Here is an 18,312-nt window from a genome sequence, read left to right as displayed (position 1 = left end):
CAGGCAGCATTACTCAATCTCTGGTTTACCACTTCACTTAGCAGAAACCTGAAGTCAGAAGTGCAGAAAATTTGAACTACAAATGAGGTCAAGACACTGTTCTGAACATATATATAGATATAGATACATATATATATCCTGGAGAAGGAACACTGGTAGGACAGGAATTAGAGCCTAGCTTTATAACTAAAAAACAAAACCAACCATTTTCATCCTGTTCTCTTCCAGCTTTATCTCACCCAGTTCCTTTGCTTTTATCAGATTGACTTTCTCCTTCCGTCATTCTTGTCAATTTTGTATGTGTTTCAGTTCAGCTACAAATTAACTCACAGAGATAAAATAACCTCACCTTACTTAAGGAGAGTACAAATTACTAGTATTTACTATCGGGGGGAATAAGCATTATTAGAAAATCAAGAATTTTGGTTTGGAAGTAGGATCTCTGATAGTACTTTCATGGAAAAGTCTCACAAAACCAAAGCTATAATGCAGATTTAAAAGTGTCTGAGCTCCAGATCAAAGCTAATGGTTTCTGATCATACCCACAAAACTATTAGTTCAAAGGAGAGATTGAAAAAATAATGTTTTGTCATGCCAATATCCTTTTCAGGTTTAATTATTGTCGTTCTTTTTATTTATGTTTCAGAATACTATTTCAGGTCTAATGCTTTCTGCTTGAAAATTGCAAACTGAAACAAGATTCAAAAATCAAACAGACGAAAATAAGAACTACAACGTTACAGTAAAGAACCAAGACTAAAAAAGGTAACACCACACCGGTGAAAAAATGCAGTTGGTCACTGATCTGTCCTGTTTTCTCTTCACACAAAATATATAAGAAAACCAGAAAGCAACTGAGATGTTTTCAGTCATATTATTCAAAGATTTAAATGATACAGTTCAGGATTTAAGGACAGAAATATTGATAGAAATATTACCAGAAGAGTACTGGGAAAACATATGCAATTAGGAAGTGTGATAGGTCATCTTACATATAAATATAGAGGACAAATGCATTAAAAATTCCATGTCAAAAGAGAAATTCCAATAGGGAAGTAAAACCCAATCTTTTTGTCCCAACTTAAAGACTTCATGCATTGATGCACTGAACTAAAAAGATCAATCTAAACTGTCAAAGAGAACCTAAACTCTTAAAAAAACATGAGTTAGTACAACTGTAAACAAGATACTCAGACTGGGGAGGTACAGTTTGTGTAGCACAAGTTACCATTGAACAAGTAAGGTAACACTTCTGTTTTAAGTAGGAAAAATGCTCTCCCTACTGAAGACAACCTCCCCCTAGAAAACACAGAATTAGATATTAAAGAAAAGGAAAAAAAACTCAAACATTCCTTTAACCTAGATTTGTGGAATGGGTCAGGATTTGTTTTATTGCACTCACTCAAGCTGCCATTGCCAAACTGTCTAAGAAAATACTTTAAGTACCATTAACTTGAAATTTCCAACAGAAAAGCAAGTCTTAAATACTTGAGAGACTATTTTTGTCTCATTTTTGTATCCTGTCAAAGACAGTGAGTTCCTACTCCATCATAGCATAATATAGGTAAATGTGTTGCAATAAAGACTAAAGCTGATAAAAACACCAATCTTTTACTTCCATCCTCAATAGTTTTATCACATAAAACCATGTGAGAATACTATGCATACTAAAGGAAAAGTTTCAATCTTCACTGCATTTCAGATTAGAGAAATTTTTTCAGAGGGGACATGTTAAACAGCTCTAATCCCAGTCTTAGACTGCAGAAAAAATAGTTTGTTTGAAATTACTTTTCAAACAAACCACTGAATGAAAAAGAACTATAAAATCCTGCCCTATTAATTTGGAGGAAAAGAAGGAAAAAAGCCACCTCAAGAATAGCATAAGAACCAGTACTACAATCAGATTCCTGTCAGAAAATTGGAGGAACTGAGGAATTAAAACTTAATATAGATGATTTTTAGGGGATGCTCAAGTTTTAAGTAACTTTATCATATTACAGAGGCTGCTTCTCAATACAGCTTTTGACTAAGTCATGCATTCAAGACACCCTCTGACAACATTAAAAAAAAAAAAAAATAGGAGGCAAGCTATACTTCCACTCATTAAAACAGTAATAGCAACTGAAATGCAGTAATTAACCTATGAAATAACTTGTAACGCTTACAGAATTTCAACTGATGTGGTTTGAGGGGTAGAGAAGGGAAAGATTGTTTCAATACCTTGTCTTCCCTCATCATTGGTAAACAAACCAGCATCACTGCTGCTCAGACTGCTGGATTCACTGTAATAAGAGAAAGAAAGAAACAGATCAAAAGAACAATTGATCTTTCAGTCGTAAAATTTTAAGGAGACAAGGCTGTGCTCAGATTGAACTTAAGCCCAACAGAGATCGGAGAGAAAATAGGATGATTTTTTTTAATCAAACTGCAAATATCCCAGTTCCATTAACTACAAAGCGTATTATTTTTGGCACATAAAACCATGGGAATCTAATGGTACCCTGACAGTAAGCCAGATGTGACTGCAACGAGGTGCTGACACAATTGATGCATTTTATTATCAGCTTCCATCAAATGCTCACTGCTCTGTTCTTATGCTGTGCAATTCAGCTTGATCCTGGAACACCACTGCTCAATAAAATAGGAAAAGTCTCAATCAAAAGCAGCCTAAGCCTTCCTTCAGCACATGAAATATAAGAGTCTGAAAATCGAACTACCTTTCTGAACATCATTTGCAAATATTCAGGAAAAGATACTGCTTAAGGTTTCCTGACACACTACTCGGGGAGAACAAAAAAAAGTTTATAACAAAGGTAGCCAATTAAATCAAAATAAAGGTCACCCTGAAGAAAAAAAGTATGATTCCTGATCATAATATCAACAACAACAACAAAAAAGCAAGGTACAGTTTACTTTTCTATGACTTGCAGTGGCCTTAAAGGCCTTTGTGGCCTTAAAATCAGAATGTGTATATACAACATGCACCCACATCTCTAAATTCAAAGACATGAATAGGTATTTAGCTCTTTGCTGTATGCACATTGTTACATACAATAATCCACATGTCCCTAAATAATATATCAGACTGGTCTTTTAATAACACAGATCACAGTTTGTTGACTTTCACATGAAAGGACTTTTCTGTAAACCCTTTATTTCACTTTTTATCAACAGAGTTGCTGTGTTAAGGACGTAATATTCTCACAAAAAATTTTATCACATTTTACTTACTCTGAGATGTAGAACAATTTGAAAAAAACCCTCAAACACTTCAGTCCAGCACACAAATTCAAGTACATTTTATAAACACTACAGCTACTCTTGATGTGCCATACGAGCCACTCACAAGAACTTTAGGTCTGATAACCTTTGTACACTTATTCATATTACAATTTGCATGCTCCCCTATACTTCAAATCAACTGGTTTAAATTATTTTTATTTTTTAATAATAAATTATTTTTATTTTCTACCAAACAACTAGTATACTTAAGAAAATGATTTCCTTTTAAATTCTAATTTCTCACAAAAGTAAGTCCTGGGTTTTTAAATATATGAATATATGAATTATTGATATGAATATATGAATTATATAAAACTTGCCTAATTCCTATTTAATTATAAGCACATATATGTTTTTAGTATCTTCCTTTGGGAGGCATCCCAACAGGATTTGAAACACAATATAGTAAGCAGGGGACACAAAGCAGCGATAGGGTTTTTTAAAACATATAGATATATGTATATATAGACACAGCTCTGTGTTTGAAGATGAAGTTGTCGCTGTATCTTAGGCTTATCCAAATTCTTGATCCATAAGCAACACTTACACTATCTCTTATACATAATATAAGCAGAACAGACTTAGGCACTTGCACAGTTGCCCTAAGCAGCAGAAAAGTGACGTGCATGAAATGAGAATGGAACAATCCTTCATGAGGGAGACCAAGACTTGAACTTTCTAATGTTGCAAGTCCCAGTAATTCCCTTTTAGCAAGCATCCCATCCTCACTTTAATTATAACATAGATGGCTTTACTGCCCTCAGAGTTCATTGTGCACAATTTTACATCATCAATTTCAAAGGAAAAAGCATCCCTTCTTAATAGATTCTCCTTGTCCATTTATTGTTTAATTGCATGTTTTAAAATAAAGTCAGGAAATCTTTTCAACCCTGATATTGCAGCCACTTTCCCTACCAAAATTTCCAATTTTGAGAATAGTCTCCTTCCCAGTTTAAATAAGATATTTCAATTGTGAAATAATTCTCACTGAAGGACTAGTCAGTACATGAAACCATAACCACTGGACGTTTTTAAAAAAATTAAAAAAAAAAAAAAAAAATTAAAATTTCAAGCTAACAGTGGTGTATCCATAGCAGCCACAGCATTCACTCTCCTCAGGCCACAGTCACATAGGGCAGGGATTGCAGTCAAGATAATTGCGACATGGCAGTCATTTCACTGAATAATTTCAAACCCTCTGAAATGAATACATTAATATCTAAGTACATGAAAGCTGTTATGATGGAATTTATTTCCAGTTTTAATATAATTTTGCAGTGTATACTGCTAATTCCTTTGCTGTGTAATGAGAATTCCACTCCCAGCAAGACTTCCATGACAAAGAAAAAAGCCAGAGACTCCGTTTAGTTCTATAAAATAGTGTGTGCAAGCAAAAATTTGGAGGGAACAGCTAAGCTATCCAAAAAGCTTTCACAGCTTTATTTTTACACTCATGGAAAGAAAAAATACTTGTCATTCACACTTCCTACGACTAAGAAGCTGTCTGGTCCTTGGTTTTATACAAGAGATTTGTGCTGTCCCCAGGAACTGACCAGCTCCCTGGCCACAGGTCACTGGCTGGTGTCTCTGAGCTTCACTGCTGCTTCTCTTTCAAAACAGGCAATTGAGATTTCACCTCTCTTTAGTCACTTCAAAAAAAACAAGTGTCAAAGCTTGTGGGAATTAAATAACACCCAGAACACCACATACTGCTGAATTTGGCTGAAACTGGCCAACAGCTGAGCATTGAGGATAAGGACGGATAAGCTCTGATCACAAAAATCTAATTTCCAGTGCTTAAAACAATCCTCCGAGGAATTCATCTTTGGGATCATTTAGATGCTGACATTTCAAGAATTTGGAGACTTCTCCTCCTACTTCTGAACCATGCACTTAAAACCTGGTTATTGCTGTGTTTGGTGTTTGAACACTCACACACAGAGATAAAAGATTGCAAAAGAAGTGTCACTTAACATTTTTAATGTGCACTTCAAAAACATGCTATTTTCAAATAATGTCATGTATACACTGAAACCTTCTGACTGGTTTTAGAGCCAAGCAATTTAACTTCCATTAAAAATTATTAGCTTCGTTTTGTTTTTAAAAAAACGAACTTCTAAAAAATTTGTCCTTTTTTTAAGAATTACTGAACTATTGCACTGAATACTACTGCACACATTACTACATACAAAACAAAAGCAACTTTGTATACTTTTCATTCTTCCTCTTCCAGTAAGTGTTGCTGAAGTGCAGGGTTATCCAAGATGCTTTGTCAGCTCTTTGTATCTTATGCAATCTCATGTTCCCTTTTAAAATCTCAGCTTTCACTTTCAGGACTTACTCTTAAGAGGAGTTTGCTGGTTCTTTCAAATTCTTCTAGCTAAATGATGTCTAATAAAGGCACTATTGCATTTAAGTAAAGTTAGATTAAAACCAGTTAAAATTATGCACATACAAAATATTCTGATACAGTATCACCTGAGAGGCTTAGATATGGCAGATTTCTAATCACACTATGAAATGCAAGTTTTTTCATTTTCAAAGCTTTTTGTACTGCTGATCATTGAAAGAAATTCAGTAGAATGACAGACCATCACTCTAGCATGTGCATGAGCAGAAAACCCTACAAAGATGAGAATGGTTTTAAAGACCACGTACTGGGGCCATAGACAAGCATTTGGAGTATGACTTGAGCAACTGCAGCATTTGGGGGTAACAAAACATCAAGCATTTTGAAGAGAAGATCAACTTTTAAACAATAATGTTTCTTTTGTGAAAAGATTCAGACTGACCTGAGAGTAGCTCAATTCTGGGATTCTACAAGAGAATATTCTTACTGATCACTCTTCTCTCCATCTAAAAATCAGCTACAGAATTTTTGACTGTTACCCTTGTAGCATAACAAAGTCTTTTAGAAATAAAAAATGCTACAAGACTATGGAGATACGAAAATTTATGCAATGGTTCCTAGTTTGCAGGAGATTTTCAAACATCTCTCTTTAGGTCCCAAACTTGAAGGAGCAGACTCCAAGTATCATCAGAGAAGAGAGAAGTTTTCTAAAGGCTTCCTGACAGCACAGACTCCTAACCTGCATGTCAAAGGGAGGTGTCCAAAGTTACACTGGCTGCCCTGAAGGATGAGTTCTGCTCTAGCAATTAAGATGTAAGGAAAAATGTTTAAGGCTTGGAATTTATTCAGCTCTTTCAGCTGTTTTTTGTTCACAGGTAAGGGACAGAGCTGGTATGAAACAAAAAGAATTGGGACTTTTCTGACTGTAACTGGAGTTAGTCACTTACCAACACTGCTGTTGTTACAGTAACCAATCTAAAATGCTCTGGTCAAAATCACTCTCTGCATCTCGATTCTACCTGCCCAGTAAGGAAAAGGCTTAACAGTTTATAGATAACATGCCTGCAAAAATCCAGGGACACTAGTGTCATCAAGGAACTGATCAAAATTATATCTTTTAACATGTCTGTCTTGCTGACACCTCTGCATTCCGAACCTGGCGTGTGGAATAAACAGAACCAGGCTTACCAGGCCCTGCAGTTAACATCCCCTGTGTATGGTGGAAAAATGACTTACACCTTACTGTGTTGTCAAAATAGTACTTTGGAAACCATTACCACTGTACTATGACTGCTGTCTGGAATGGATGGATGAGGTGTACTGCCAAAGGGTCATCATTCCTCCATTTTTCTAATGGTAAGCTCAGGTGTTTCTGAACTGTAAATTGGTTTTTGCATTTCGTAAATGATGTATATCCTTGGCAACCTGCAGACTTTTTATGCCGATGACACATCAGAACATATTGTCTAAATCGTGACTCTAAACACTGACAACCTTTCTGATGAATAGAGATAACAATCAAAGCACCAATGTCTAGAAACTGGAAAAACACTAAATTCTTGTCTAATAACTGTTACCAGTTGAAATATCCAGAAAAGCCTGTGTTATTCATATGCATATTTTGTTATTCTTAATCTTGAAACAATTAGAACATATTATTTCACGAAACTGTTTTCTTGGTTATTCCTCTGCTACATCACTCTCTATTTTATGCTGAATTCCTTAACCTGAGCAACTAATATATAAAAAGTAGTAGGTGTAAAAAAATTAAGTTATTAAAACAGATACTATTGATGCTAGAATTTTAACTCTGGAATTAACAAAAAATCCAAAGATTCCCAATACAAGCAACAGTAATAAAAGCAAACAAATATTATCCAAAGTTTCCGTAAAAAGGAAAAGAAAGAATAACCTGTCACTCATGTTCTCATCTGAGCCTTTTTGCTCCTCATATTCCATTTTGTCCTTATTTGCTTGATTCACTTCTTCATTTTCTATAACCACTCCTTCATCCAAGATTTCTGGTCCCTGTCGAGCTGCAGATACTTTTCTTTTTTTCACTTTGCTCTTGGAAAACTCTTGGTGTTGGTAAGATTTATTGTTATTGTCCATTTCTTGATCTCTGCTGTTATCCTGCTGTTGAGTTATTGTCAGTGCATTAGAGACTTCTGATGGCAGATCTATTGCCATGCGTTTTACCTTTCTTCTCCTGCGCAAAGTTCTGTTCCCCAAACTGTCCACAGCCAAATCTGGTTCGTGCCACAGAGGTCTTTTGCCTCTAATGTTATTTAAGTTTGAGGAAGGCCTACGTTTAGCAACCAACAGCTGGTCATCAGAATCACTGTGGTCTTTCTTAGTAGCATGATTCTCCCTGTAGTCTTTGTTTGATTCCTCTAAACTGGAATCAGAACCTTCACTTAGGCAGTGACCAGTCTCCCAGGGATGATGAGTGGTAAAGGAACGCCTTTTCCGTCCCCTCCTCTTCCTTGCCTGTCTCTTTAGAAGACAAGACACACTTCGAGAATGATCTCCAGTATCAGCAAAACCTCCTCTGGCTTGCTCTGAACTTTCTTCCAGTGCCGAGACCAGATCATGAACCAGCTCCTCCATAGTCCTACTGAAATGCCTATAGATTTCAAAGGGAAAAAAACCACACAAGGAAACAACAAATGAATTAAAAGTGTTAAGCACAAATTACAACAACTTTATTTGGCAAAATCATTTTAGTCACTTTAGGCAAGGTAGAATAATCTTTATAGGACAGACATTGACTATTTCTGCCAAGACACAAAACTTTGCTAACCAGTCCTATGCAATTTGCAATTCATCAACATAAGTTCCTTTTAAAAGGTATCTTCCCAAACCTCTGTCTTGGAAAGAAGAGGCAGGTGGGGGGTTTCCCCATTTGTTTCTGGCTTCACTGTTATTGTTAGGTTTTAATTAATCTCATCACATTTATATGACTGTCAGGGATTCCACATTAAGGAGTCCTGCTTAAGACTTTCATTATGCTAAAATAATTTTAAGGATAATTATCTCTTGATGCTGCCTAAATGCCAAAATGAAGTTAAGACAGCAATCCTTGGATAATATGACTTTTTTCCTAGTAGCAGCTAATTCTGTCTTTCCAAATGGCTGATATTTGTTTGATGTTTAAAAAATATTGATTCAGTGAAGTTATATTAAGTTGAGAGAATACCCAGCTTCTAGAGTATTAAATGCAAAGTTTCCTACCACATGTAGGCACTTGCATCCATAGAATCCCATGCTTGCATAAGGAAAAAAATCCCTAAACACCGTGTCAGATTAAGGAACTCACCCTTTTAAATGTTTTGCTCCTTCCTCTTCAAATTTCACTAGCATTTAGCATGTCTTTAACTCAATATGCTTCAGTAAGTTCAGCCATGCATTACGTGAATGTAACTACAAAAACATTAAATGATTGCTGCTAAACTCTAATCCTTCTCTGAAGGCTGTGAACCTTCTCTATAAACACAGCAATCAGACTCTGACATCAAAACATCAGAGGACCCCTTTCCTTGAGGTAAAGCAAAGAATAATTTTCATGCTTGCTACTACATCACACTAACTGATATATATGGAAGACATTGTACATTCAGCAAATTATATAGAGGACATTTAAAAGCAAGACTCTTCACTTTGTTTTACAATATAAATGGCTGGAGGAACCCATGGTAACAAGTTTTCTACACATACTCAGTGGTGCTGTAGATGTGGAAGAAACCTAGACAGATCACAGACAGCTTCTCAGCTGCCACTTAACACAAACTCCAACATCAAAGGTACTTAATGGTGATGGCTGAATGGGCAGTCTTAAATATTAATGGAGGAACTGAAGAACATGTTTAAGAAGAAATCCAAGCTGCTCATGAAATATCTTACCTAAAGAAGTTACATATATTCTCTTTTTAAACCATTTTCAGAAATACTTACTTTAAGCATTTCAATTGCAAGAACAATAAAAGCACAGAAAGTGGTACAAACAGAAGCTTATTTTGAATTCTTGAAACTGCTGCATCACTTGCATCATTTCTCATACCTCTTTTTCTGTCCTGATGTAACCTCTAGTCATATTACTCCCTCAGTGATATCTTTGGCTCTTAGTACAGCGGAATTATATCGTCTTGTAAATGGTGAGACAGCTCTGAAGAGTGCTATACTTTCTCTGTAATCCTTTTGGTTCACAAGATGCTTAAATAGATACATTAGGCCATGTTTCTCCACAGCTATAGATGCAGTGAGCAGGACACTTGCCCCTTTAGCCTTCCTGTTAAACCCCCATGAGGACAGGTATCCCCAGAGGTGCATGCATCCGAAATGAGGCGCCCTTGAGATTTAAGGGGCTTTTCTGCACTAGTTTAACAGAAGCCATAATACTTGAACACACTAACTGCAGCACATTTGGGTTAATTTGAGACATCAATTCCCCCAAAAGCCTGCCCAGCCCTTCCTGCCACAGACTTTTGCATCTATGGCAAACTGATAGAAGTGGAAGTGCAACAAAACATGAACTTGCAGGCTTAAGCCCAGATTTAGCTCTCCAAATGAACAGATTTCTGCTAACCTGCCAGAATATGAACTAGCTTATATCAATCTCTTGCAGCCCACTCTCTTAGTAACCCTGCAACACAAAGCAAAAGGGAAAGAGAAGACAGGGACACTAAAGCCTTGCACCATAGTTTATGATAAATTCCTTCAATTCAGTATCCCTAATCTGTATGAGTAACTTTATCACTAAAATCAGTGGAGCTCCTAGAGTGGACATACCAATTTACTCCGGATAATGGCACAAGTACGGTGGTAAAGTTGCCTTAATTCCACAAAATACTTCAAGATCAAACAAAATATATCCAGCTCTAATTTTTATACCTGAATGAAACTTGCCCTGAATTCCTCCTAAAATACTGCAATACAGATGGTGCCAGATCAAAAGATGAAACTCAAGAAAGGTGAACACCCTCAAGTGTTTTTGAAGTAAAGGGATAACAAGATTCTTAAAAGACTCTGAGCAGCAAAGGGACTTAATTTCCAGCAGATTATGACTTTGAATATTATGAACTCCTGCAATTAATCTTTTCTACTGAATATCAAGTCTTTTCATTGCAACTCCTGAACTAAGATTTGTACAGGGCAGTGACCTTATTTGCCCTAAAAATTGCAGCCATGGTCCAATGTATAATACAACTGTATTATAACTCCATCACCTCCTCTGCAGATCAGACAAATTATTATTTTAATTATTTCAACATGTTTCCTTAGGATGATTATGAGAATTACTTATCAGTGTGGGACAGTGCAAGCTCCTTTGCAATATACTGAGAAGGCAAACACAAACCACTTCAGCTTTCTATTCACACTGCACTTTCAACATGCCAGTGGTCCAGATTAAAACTTGTTCTCCTGAAAACCCAAAAAATCTCTTTTGCTTAATTTTATTGGTGCTCTCATTTCTCCTGCTAAAATTTAAGAAAAAAAAGCCAAAGGCAGCAGCAGTCAGCTAGATTTCAGATTAACTGTTCTAGCTCCAAAATTCGGGACCGTATTTCTATTATAGCATTATTTATCAGACAAACTCAGTTTTGAAACTTTCTCTATTGTTCGCAACCAGCTGTCAAACTTGTATTCCAAACCTATGAAGCAATTTTAATCAGCGCTGCAGATGCTACTATAACAAAAATATTTGCATTTGAAACAAGTTGAAAAATGACTACAAGAAGTATTAAGGACATTGCCAGTGAGTATCAGCGGTGTTCAGTAAGATAAGAAATTTCAAAGGTTGTAACAATGAATGGAGAACAACATACTGAGGTACATAAAATATTAAGATGAGCCACAGTTTAGCACGACTCACATAAGGCTATAAAAATACTGTTACAGCAACAGCCCACAGCCAGCAATAAACTGTAATGTCCTCACTAGGAGAGGATCCTACTTTACTACAAGAAAATGTAGTTTGCCTACAGTGACCTTTACATTTATCTGAAGCAATTTGAATGTAGTTCACCAAAGGCTGACTCATTTCCTCTCTAACCCTTACCAGAACAGACCATGTAAGTCCTGTTTGCAGGAAGCAGCATAACTGCTTTCACCTGTTCCAAAACATATCACACAGCTTCTGTTCAGTATCTATACTGAAATTGAAGATCCTAATGGAAATAATGGGCACTCACTTATTCACTTAAGTGAAAGTGAAATTAAGTATCATTTGTGTTCACCTCTCACCTAAAACACTTAACAATGTAGAGCTCTGACTGCTCACAAAATATTTAACAAACACACACCAATGGGAAAGTTAATTTAGTTGCACAGCTCTTAAGGAGAGGCATTATCTCTTGCCAAACCAACAGCTGCATTTACGTTTACTTTCTAGTTCTATGCCTTTTCCTGTTAAATAGGACTGGGGTTTCTTGCAGCTAATTTATGCGGCATCTGTGCCTCATCAGTTCTGAAAAGAACCATGAGTTTTGCTTCTTTCACCCACCTTGATCACAAGCTAAAAGCACAAGAAAAATCAAATAGTTCCTTCAACATTGAGATTATAAAACCTGACTTCCTATAATCTTTTCCCATATGGATTCTCTGATGTCTTGTAACACAGCTGTACTCACAGTTTACCTTTATCTTCAGACAGGTACTAATTTGAATCCCATTTCTCCACCTCAGAAGTTACTTTCACAAAGCTTTAGAAACACTAGTTTTGAGATCTCTGCTTTATTAATGAATGCGACTGAAATTTGGATTGAAAAGGTACAAGTATTTGGGAGAGAGCAGTATATGATAAATCTCCCTGCCTTGCTTGAAGAATTCATGGATTCAAAAAAAGAGAGCTATCATGGTTCTTGGGACACACAAATGGGGTAGCAAAACAAAGCAACACAATTAAGTTACAACTATCAAAAAGCTAGCAAGAGATGTAGATTAGGAATCACTGATAAACCTGTTACATAGAATCTCATATTTCCCTTCTCCCAGGTAACAAGACAAGAAGAAATGGCCTCAAGCTATACCAGGGAAGGTTTAGATTAGATATTAGGAAAAATTTCTTCACTGAAAGAATTCCACCAAACCGCCCAGGGAAGTGGTGGAAGCACTGGTGAAAGTGTTCAAAAAAACTGTGTGGATGCAGCACCTGGGGACATGGTGTCAGACTGTGCCTCAGAGGTCTTTCCAAACTGAATGATTCTATGATCAGAAATTGAAGTTGTGCCTAGACTATTTAAACTCCCCTGTCATTAAAAAGCCATCACTAAGAGATGGACAAAGCATCCAGTTCCACACTTATTTATGTCCTTAGTCACTACCTACTAGACAGCCAGGTATGCAAAGCTACACCACAAGCCACTCCTTCCATCCCATATCAACCACCACTGCAGGGCATAACAGCGACCTACCAAAAAAGCTCCATACTTTCCAACTTCTGAGGGTCCTCATTCCTGTAAAGACTAAGAGCCAACACATTGGCAATGCATTCAAAGTAAATCTGACCTGCAGACGAAAGAAACTTAATGCAAATGTAATTTTCATACTGTAAAATTTTAAAATGTTGACAGTATCAGAAGGGACAGTTACAGAAATTAAATGGTTTTTACTTTCATATGAGATAGGATGGACAGTTATAAAAGATGAAGACTCTTGAGACAAACCAGGATACTATGCTGGAGCACATCTATATACAAAAAGAGAAAACCAACCCCCAGATCCCAGGCTATTTTTCATCTTCAAGGTATGCCAACTCCCTTTTTTTGTAATCTGTTACATATGTAAACAAAATAATAAAAGTATAGGAGAATTCTGAAAAAAAAAGAAAATTTATGGAAGTGACTGGTCCTCAACTAAAGCGTAGCAGGTTACTACGCTTGCTGGAAATGTCTACAAACTTTTTCTATATCAAATATGAAGCTCCTATATATTTGAATGCATACATTTACTATCAACATTTTACTCCTCCAATCACACATTATACATTAATTCTTGGAAACAACTCTGTATTTGAGAAACTTCTTTAGACAACTTCTGGAGTTTCCTTCACTTGTGCACCAGCACAGGCTCGGGTTGGACGTGCACAAAAGCAGCTCTGCAGAGAGGGACCTGGGGGTCCTGGTGGTCAACAAGCTGTCCCTGAGTCAGCAATGGCTTTGTGACCAAGAAGTCCAAAGGTATCCTGGGGTGCATTAGGAAGAGCATTGCCAGCAGGTCAAGGGAGGTGATCCTGACCCACCACCCAACCCTAGTAAGGCCTGGAATGCTATGTTCAGCTCTGGGCTCCTCACCATAAGACAGACATGGAGAGGGTCCAGTGGAGGGCTATGAAGCTGATTAAGGGACTGGAGCTTCTCCCTTCTGAGAAAAGGCTGAGGGAGCTGGGCCTGTTCAGCCTCGAGAAGAGATGACTGAGAGGGGACCTCATCAGTGTCTGTCAGTATCCAAAGTGAGGGTGCCAAGAGGATGGAGCCACAGTCTTGTCATGGTTCCAAGCAATAGGACAGGAGGCACCGGGCAGAAACTGATACACAGGAAGTTCCACCTGAATATGAGTGAGAGGACAGGTAATGTCTTTACAAGCAATTTGATGGGTGAAGGTATGGGTGTTAATGTCTGCTAACTCTGGGCAGCAGGTTTGTTGCAGAGCCCACTCAGCTTGGCTCCTGAAACAGACAAGGGTCTGCACAAGCCCGAACTACTGAACTTTGGGGTAAAAGGGAGGAATACCTGGTAGGCGGTTCAGGAAGGCTGTACCTTCCCTGTACCTCAGCCAATGGGGAAGGGAAGAGGGCAACATGCGGCCGGGAGCTTAGGATAAAAGGAGGCTCTGCCCTCCAAAACCTCGAGAGAGAAAACCCTGCGGGCCTGTGCCCCAGTGGGCTCTCTGCCTTTATTCAAATAAAGGTGCAGGACTCAGAGCTCTGTCTCCTTTTTGAACACAAACCCCTGGCATTTGTGGATTTTCCTGACATGACGAAGAACTTCCTGACTGTGCAGGTGACCGAGCACTGGAACAGGTTGTCCAGAGAGGTTGTGGAGTGTCCTTCACTGGGGATATTCAAGAATCATCTGGATGCAATACTGTGCCATGCGCTTGGGGATGACCCAGCTTGAGCAGGGAGGTTGGACCACAAGACCCAATGTGGCTCCTTTCAGCCTGACCGTTTCAGTAATTCTGTCCTATACAATAAAAAGTATTTCAGGAATGATGTAATTTTATCACACCTATTATACTGCTGACCCCTCTAAAAATTAGGGCCAGGCTAACTTGCAGTAAGTACATCTGACTTTTCTAAAACTCCTGCTTATCTAAGAAGGCACAACAATAAATACTATCAGTCTACTCATATTTAACAGTGAAAAAGTGTTCATTACAGAGCAATGGCATACAGTCAGAAAGATGCTGACATGAACTATGTTTAACAAGGCTCTAACACAAATGAATTGGTCAGCCAGAAATGAGATTTGGAGCAATTTATCATGAGAGGGAGCAATTCTTGCAATCCCATTGCTGCCATTTACTGATATGCTTGCCCTTTTCAGAAGTATGACTTTGTTAATTAATTGTCAAGGTGCAGAATCACATGAGCTGTCAAATTGTGGTAATACGCTAAAGCACCACAGTCATTATCAAAAGAATCAAGAGTGTCCAGCAAGTATCCAAACTGCAAACTATTCTTATATTGCCACATGAATTCACAATTTAAATGAAAAACATTCTGCTTTGGAGGTGCTTTACCACCCAAAGTGAAAAATTTTACTCTGAACTTATTCACCTCTTTAGGATCTTAATGTTTTTAGAAAGCACAAGTTCTTAATTTTCTGCATCAAGTATTAGACACTGTAAAAAATATTTTCCTGCATCCCACTCCAGTGGGCATCCTTTAACAGACAGCTTCTGAAATAACTTATGTAGAAGAATAAGAGAGCAGCTCTGAGGAGTGGTCAGATTTGTAATGGAAAACATTTCGATATTTTCCTCTGTATTGAATTCCTCTGAGCAATGTACTTGCATAAGCAAAATCATTACTGTCTGATGACAATTACAGAATAGTATGCCTACACCTCATGCTGCTGAAGCCTACTCTAAAAGCCTCTGGAACTAAATTACTTTATGTGGACACAAAATAGTGAAATTTAAAGACAAATGACAGGTCAAAGAAATAGTGAAGACTTTCACAGAATACAGATACATGTTTTGAATGTCTTAGACAATGTTTCTATTGTATACAGCATTAGTACTCAAATAAAAATACTTGTGCCACTGGAGTATACCTCATTCTCTGAAACATTCTGAATTACACCAACAGAAGTTAAGTTATATTTACACCAGGCAAATTTGGATGCCTAGCAACACTAGAAAACTTGTTCTAGCAAATAATTATCAGCTGGGCAAATAAAATCTGTCTTTGAAAGTTTTCTCATTTAGAAAAATGTAGAGAAAAAATACCCACAGAGAAAAAAAAAAAAAGGTGGTATCAGAAAAAGTGGAGGAGAAAAGGAGTTTTCTCTGTAAGAAAATGAAGTGCTAAATATTTTTGTTCCTTTTCCTCCCCATCCCCAGAAAAGAAACAAAGAAAAAGATGAAAGGAAATATATTTCAGATCTGGGAAATCTACCAGCAGGTATCTGTATATGTAACATAGCTTCTAAAAGATGTTTATCAACATTTGAAAAAAACCCCACAAACAAAACTCCATCACAATCCTCCCTGCTTCCATTAATAAGTGAAATGAGTGAGAAGCTACACACACCAGTTGATACCAAACATATCACAAGATACCAAACATTTCAGGAAGAAAATGAAAGGCTTCCCAGCTGGTTGCTTGGAACACCTTGTTTCCATCAAGTCTTTCCACTACCAATCTTTATATCTCCAAGGCCTATGAACAAAAATGACCTTTTCTATTCTGTTACTCAGCTTTCCCTCCTTAGAGTGCTACAATAAAGACAATATAGCCTTTGGGGTCACTATGCTCGCATATGGAATTACATGAAACAGTAAATCTGTGAACTTTTTTGCAGAACTACTCACACTCTCCCTGCTCGATGGCTACAGCAGCACTTGTTGATTCTTGGTTTGCAATAGAAAAGCTTTAGTGCAGGAAACACACCGCACTGGATGCTCACCTGCGCACACTGCAAGGGCTTTAGGCCTTAGAGAGCCTACCACTACTAGAAAAACCCAAACACACAGGAAAACCTAACTAAGCTTGGGACAAAAGTTTTGATTTATCTTTTGTCTGCTGTCCTTTTTTCCACAAGGCGTGAAAGTTTCTTCCTCCAGCCCACTGCTCGCTTATAGACGCTTATAGACGCGTCCAGCCGCTGAGACACGACAGTGGCACTTCTCAGACCTCCAGCCCCTCGTTCCCCGGGGGCCCGGGGCGGGCACCATCATCTTCCCCCCAGCCTAAGGGGCAGCAGCGGGGAGGCCAGGCCGGAGCGGGGCCACCACTCGCCCCCCACGCGGCGCGGAGACGATGTTCGGATCCCCTCCCGCGGACAGCGGCCCCGCGCTCGGCCAGGGGCGGCGGACACGTGTGTCCCCCCGGGCTTACCAGCTCTTCCTCGCCGCCTGAGCTCGGGTCGGGGTAGGTTCAGCGACCCGGAACATGAACCCGGCGCCTCCCCCGGCCGCTCCCCGAGGAGGCTGGCGCCGCTTCGCAGAGACTGGGCGAGGGAGGAGGGCAGGGGCCGGGGGCGGGAGGGCTCGGGCCGGGCGGGGAGGGCGCGGGCGGCCGGCTCTGCTCCTCAGTCCCCCATGATGAGAGCCCGGAAGCAGCCGCGGCACCGGAGGAAGCCGGACGCGACCATCTCGCCTCTTCCCCTTCCTCTCCCGGCCGCTGCCCAGGGACGCCGCATCCCCTGCAGCACCCCCGCCTCGGGTTCGGTACAGCTCCGCGGAGCTCCCGCTGCCCCCGGAGCGCTCTCCGTGCCTGGCTCCGGCGCCGCCGGTAGCAGCGACACCCCGCGCCCCAGCGCAGTGGGACGGCCCCGTTGCCATGGCGTCAGCGTCGTGAGGGCGGGAGGAGGGAGGGAGCATGGCCGTCCTGGCCCGGCTTCAAGAGCGGCTGGCGGGTCTCCGGGAGGAGTATTTCCTTATGAAGAGGTACTTGGGCTGTGTTGGTGGTGGGGCGGGATATACTGCCTTATGCTGGGCTGGGGGGGATCCCCGCTCTCCCCCGGCAACGAGATGGCGGCAGCTCCCCTGAAAACTGTGTCCAGTTCTGGGCTCCTCAGTATAAGAGAGACATGGAGCTCCTGGAGAAAGACCAGTGGAAGACTATGAAGATGATTAAGGAACTAGAGCATCCCTCTTACGAGGAAAGGCTGAGGGAGCTGGGCCTGTTCAGCCTCGAAAAGAGACGAGTGAAAGAGAACCTCATCAGTGTCTCTAAGAATCTGAAGGGAGGGTATGACGAGGATGAACCAGGCTCTTCTCGGTGGTTTCAAGCAATAGGACAAGTGGCAATGGGTAGAAACTGGATGCACTGCAAGTTGCATCTGAATGTGAGTAAGAAGAGCACTAGAACAGGTTGCCCAGAGAGACCGTGGAGTGTCCCTCACTGGAGATATTTAAGAACCGTCTGGACACAGTCCTGTGCCCTGTGCTCTGGGTGACCCTGCTTGAGCAGGGAGGTTGGACCAGATGACCCACCGTGTTGTCCCTTCCA

At 39.5% G+C, this 18,312-nt stretch overlaps 2 protein-coding genes across 2 annotated transcripts in view; one reads left to right on the top strand and one right to left on the bottom strand.

The window, feature by feature from the left end:
• The window catches only part of GPATCH2 (G-patch domain containing 2), a 120,576-nt gene extending 102,880 nt beyond the window's left edge, over window positions 1–17,696 (bottom strand). The window contains exons 1-3 of the mRNA XM_039569320.1: window positions 17,197–17,696; window positions 7,545–8,258; window positions 2,221–2,282 (exon numbers count right to left, since the gene is read on the bottom strand). Coding sequence (XP_039425254.1) covers window positions 2,221–2,282; window positions 7,545–8,258; window positions 17,197–17,681 — 1,261 coding nt within the window. The 5' untranslated portion in view covers window positions 17,682–17,696. The remainder of the gene's footprint in view (window positions 1–2,220; window positions 2,283–7,544; window positions 8,259–17,196) is intronic.
• SPATA17 (spermatogenesis associated 17) overlaps window positions 17,666–18,312 on the top strand; it is an 88,185-nt gene continuing 87,538 nt past the window's right edge. The window contains exon 1 of the mRNA XM_039569321.1: window positions 17,666–17,747. Coding sequence (XP_039425255.1) covers window positions 17,680–17,747 — 68 coding nt within the window. The 5' untranslated portion in view covers window positions 17,666–17,679. The remainder of the gene's footprint in view (window positions 17,748–18,312) is intronic.

Source organism: Corvus cornix, chromosome 3 (assembly GCF_000738735.6).
Source record: "Corvus cornix cornix isolate S_Up_H32 chromosome 3, ASM73873v5, whole genome shotgun sequence".
Taxonomy (NCBI): Eukaryota; Metazoa; Chordata; class Aves; order Passeriformes; family Corvidae; genus Corvus; species Corvus cornix.
The sequence above is the reverse complement of the archived record's forward strand: the minus strand, read 5'-3'. Positions and strand labels throughout refer to the sequence as shown.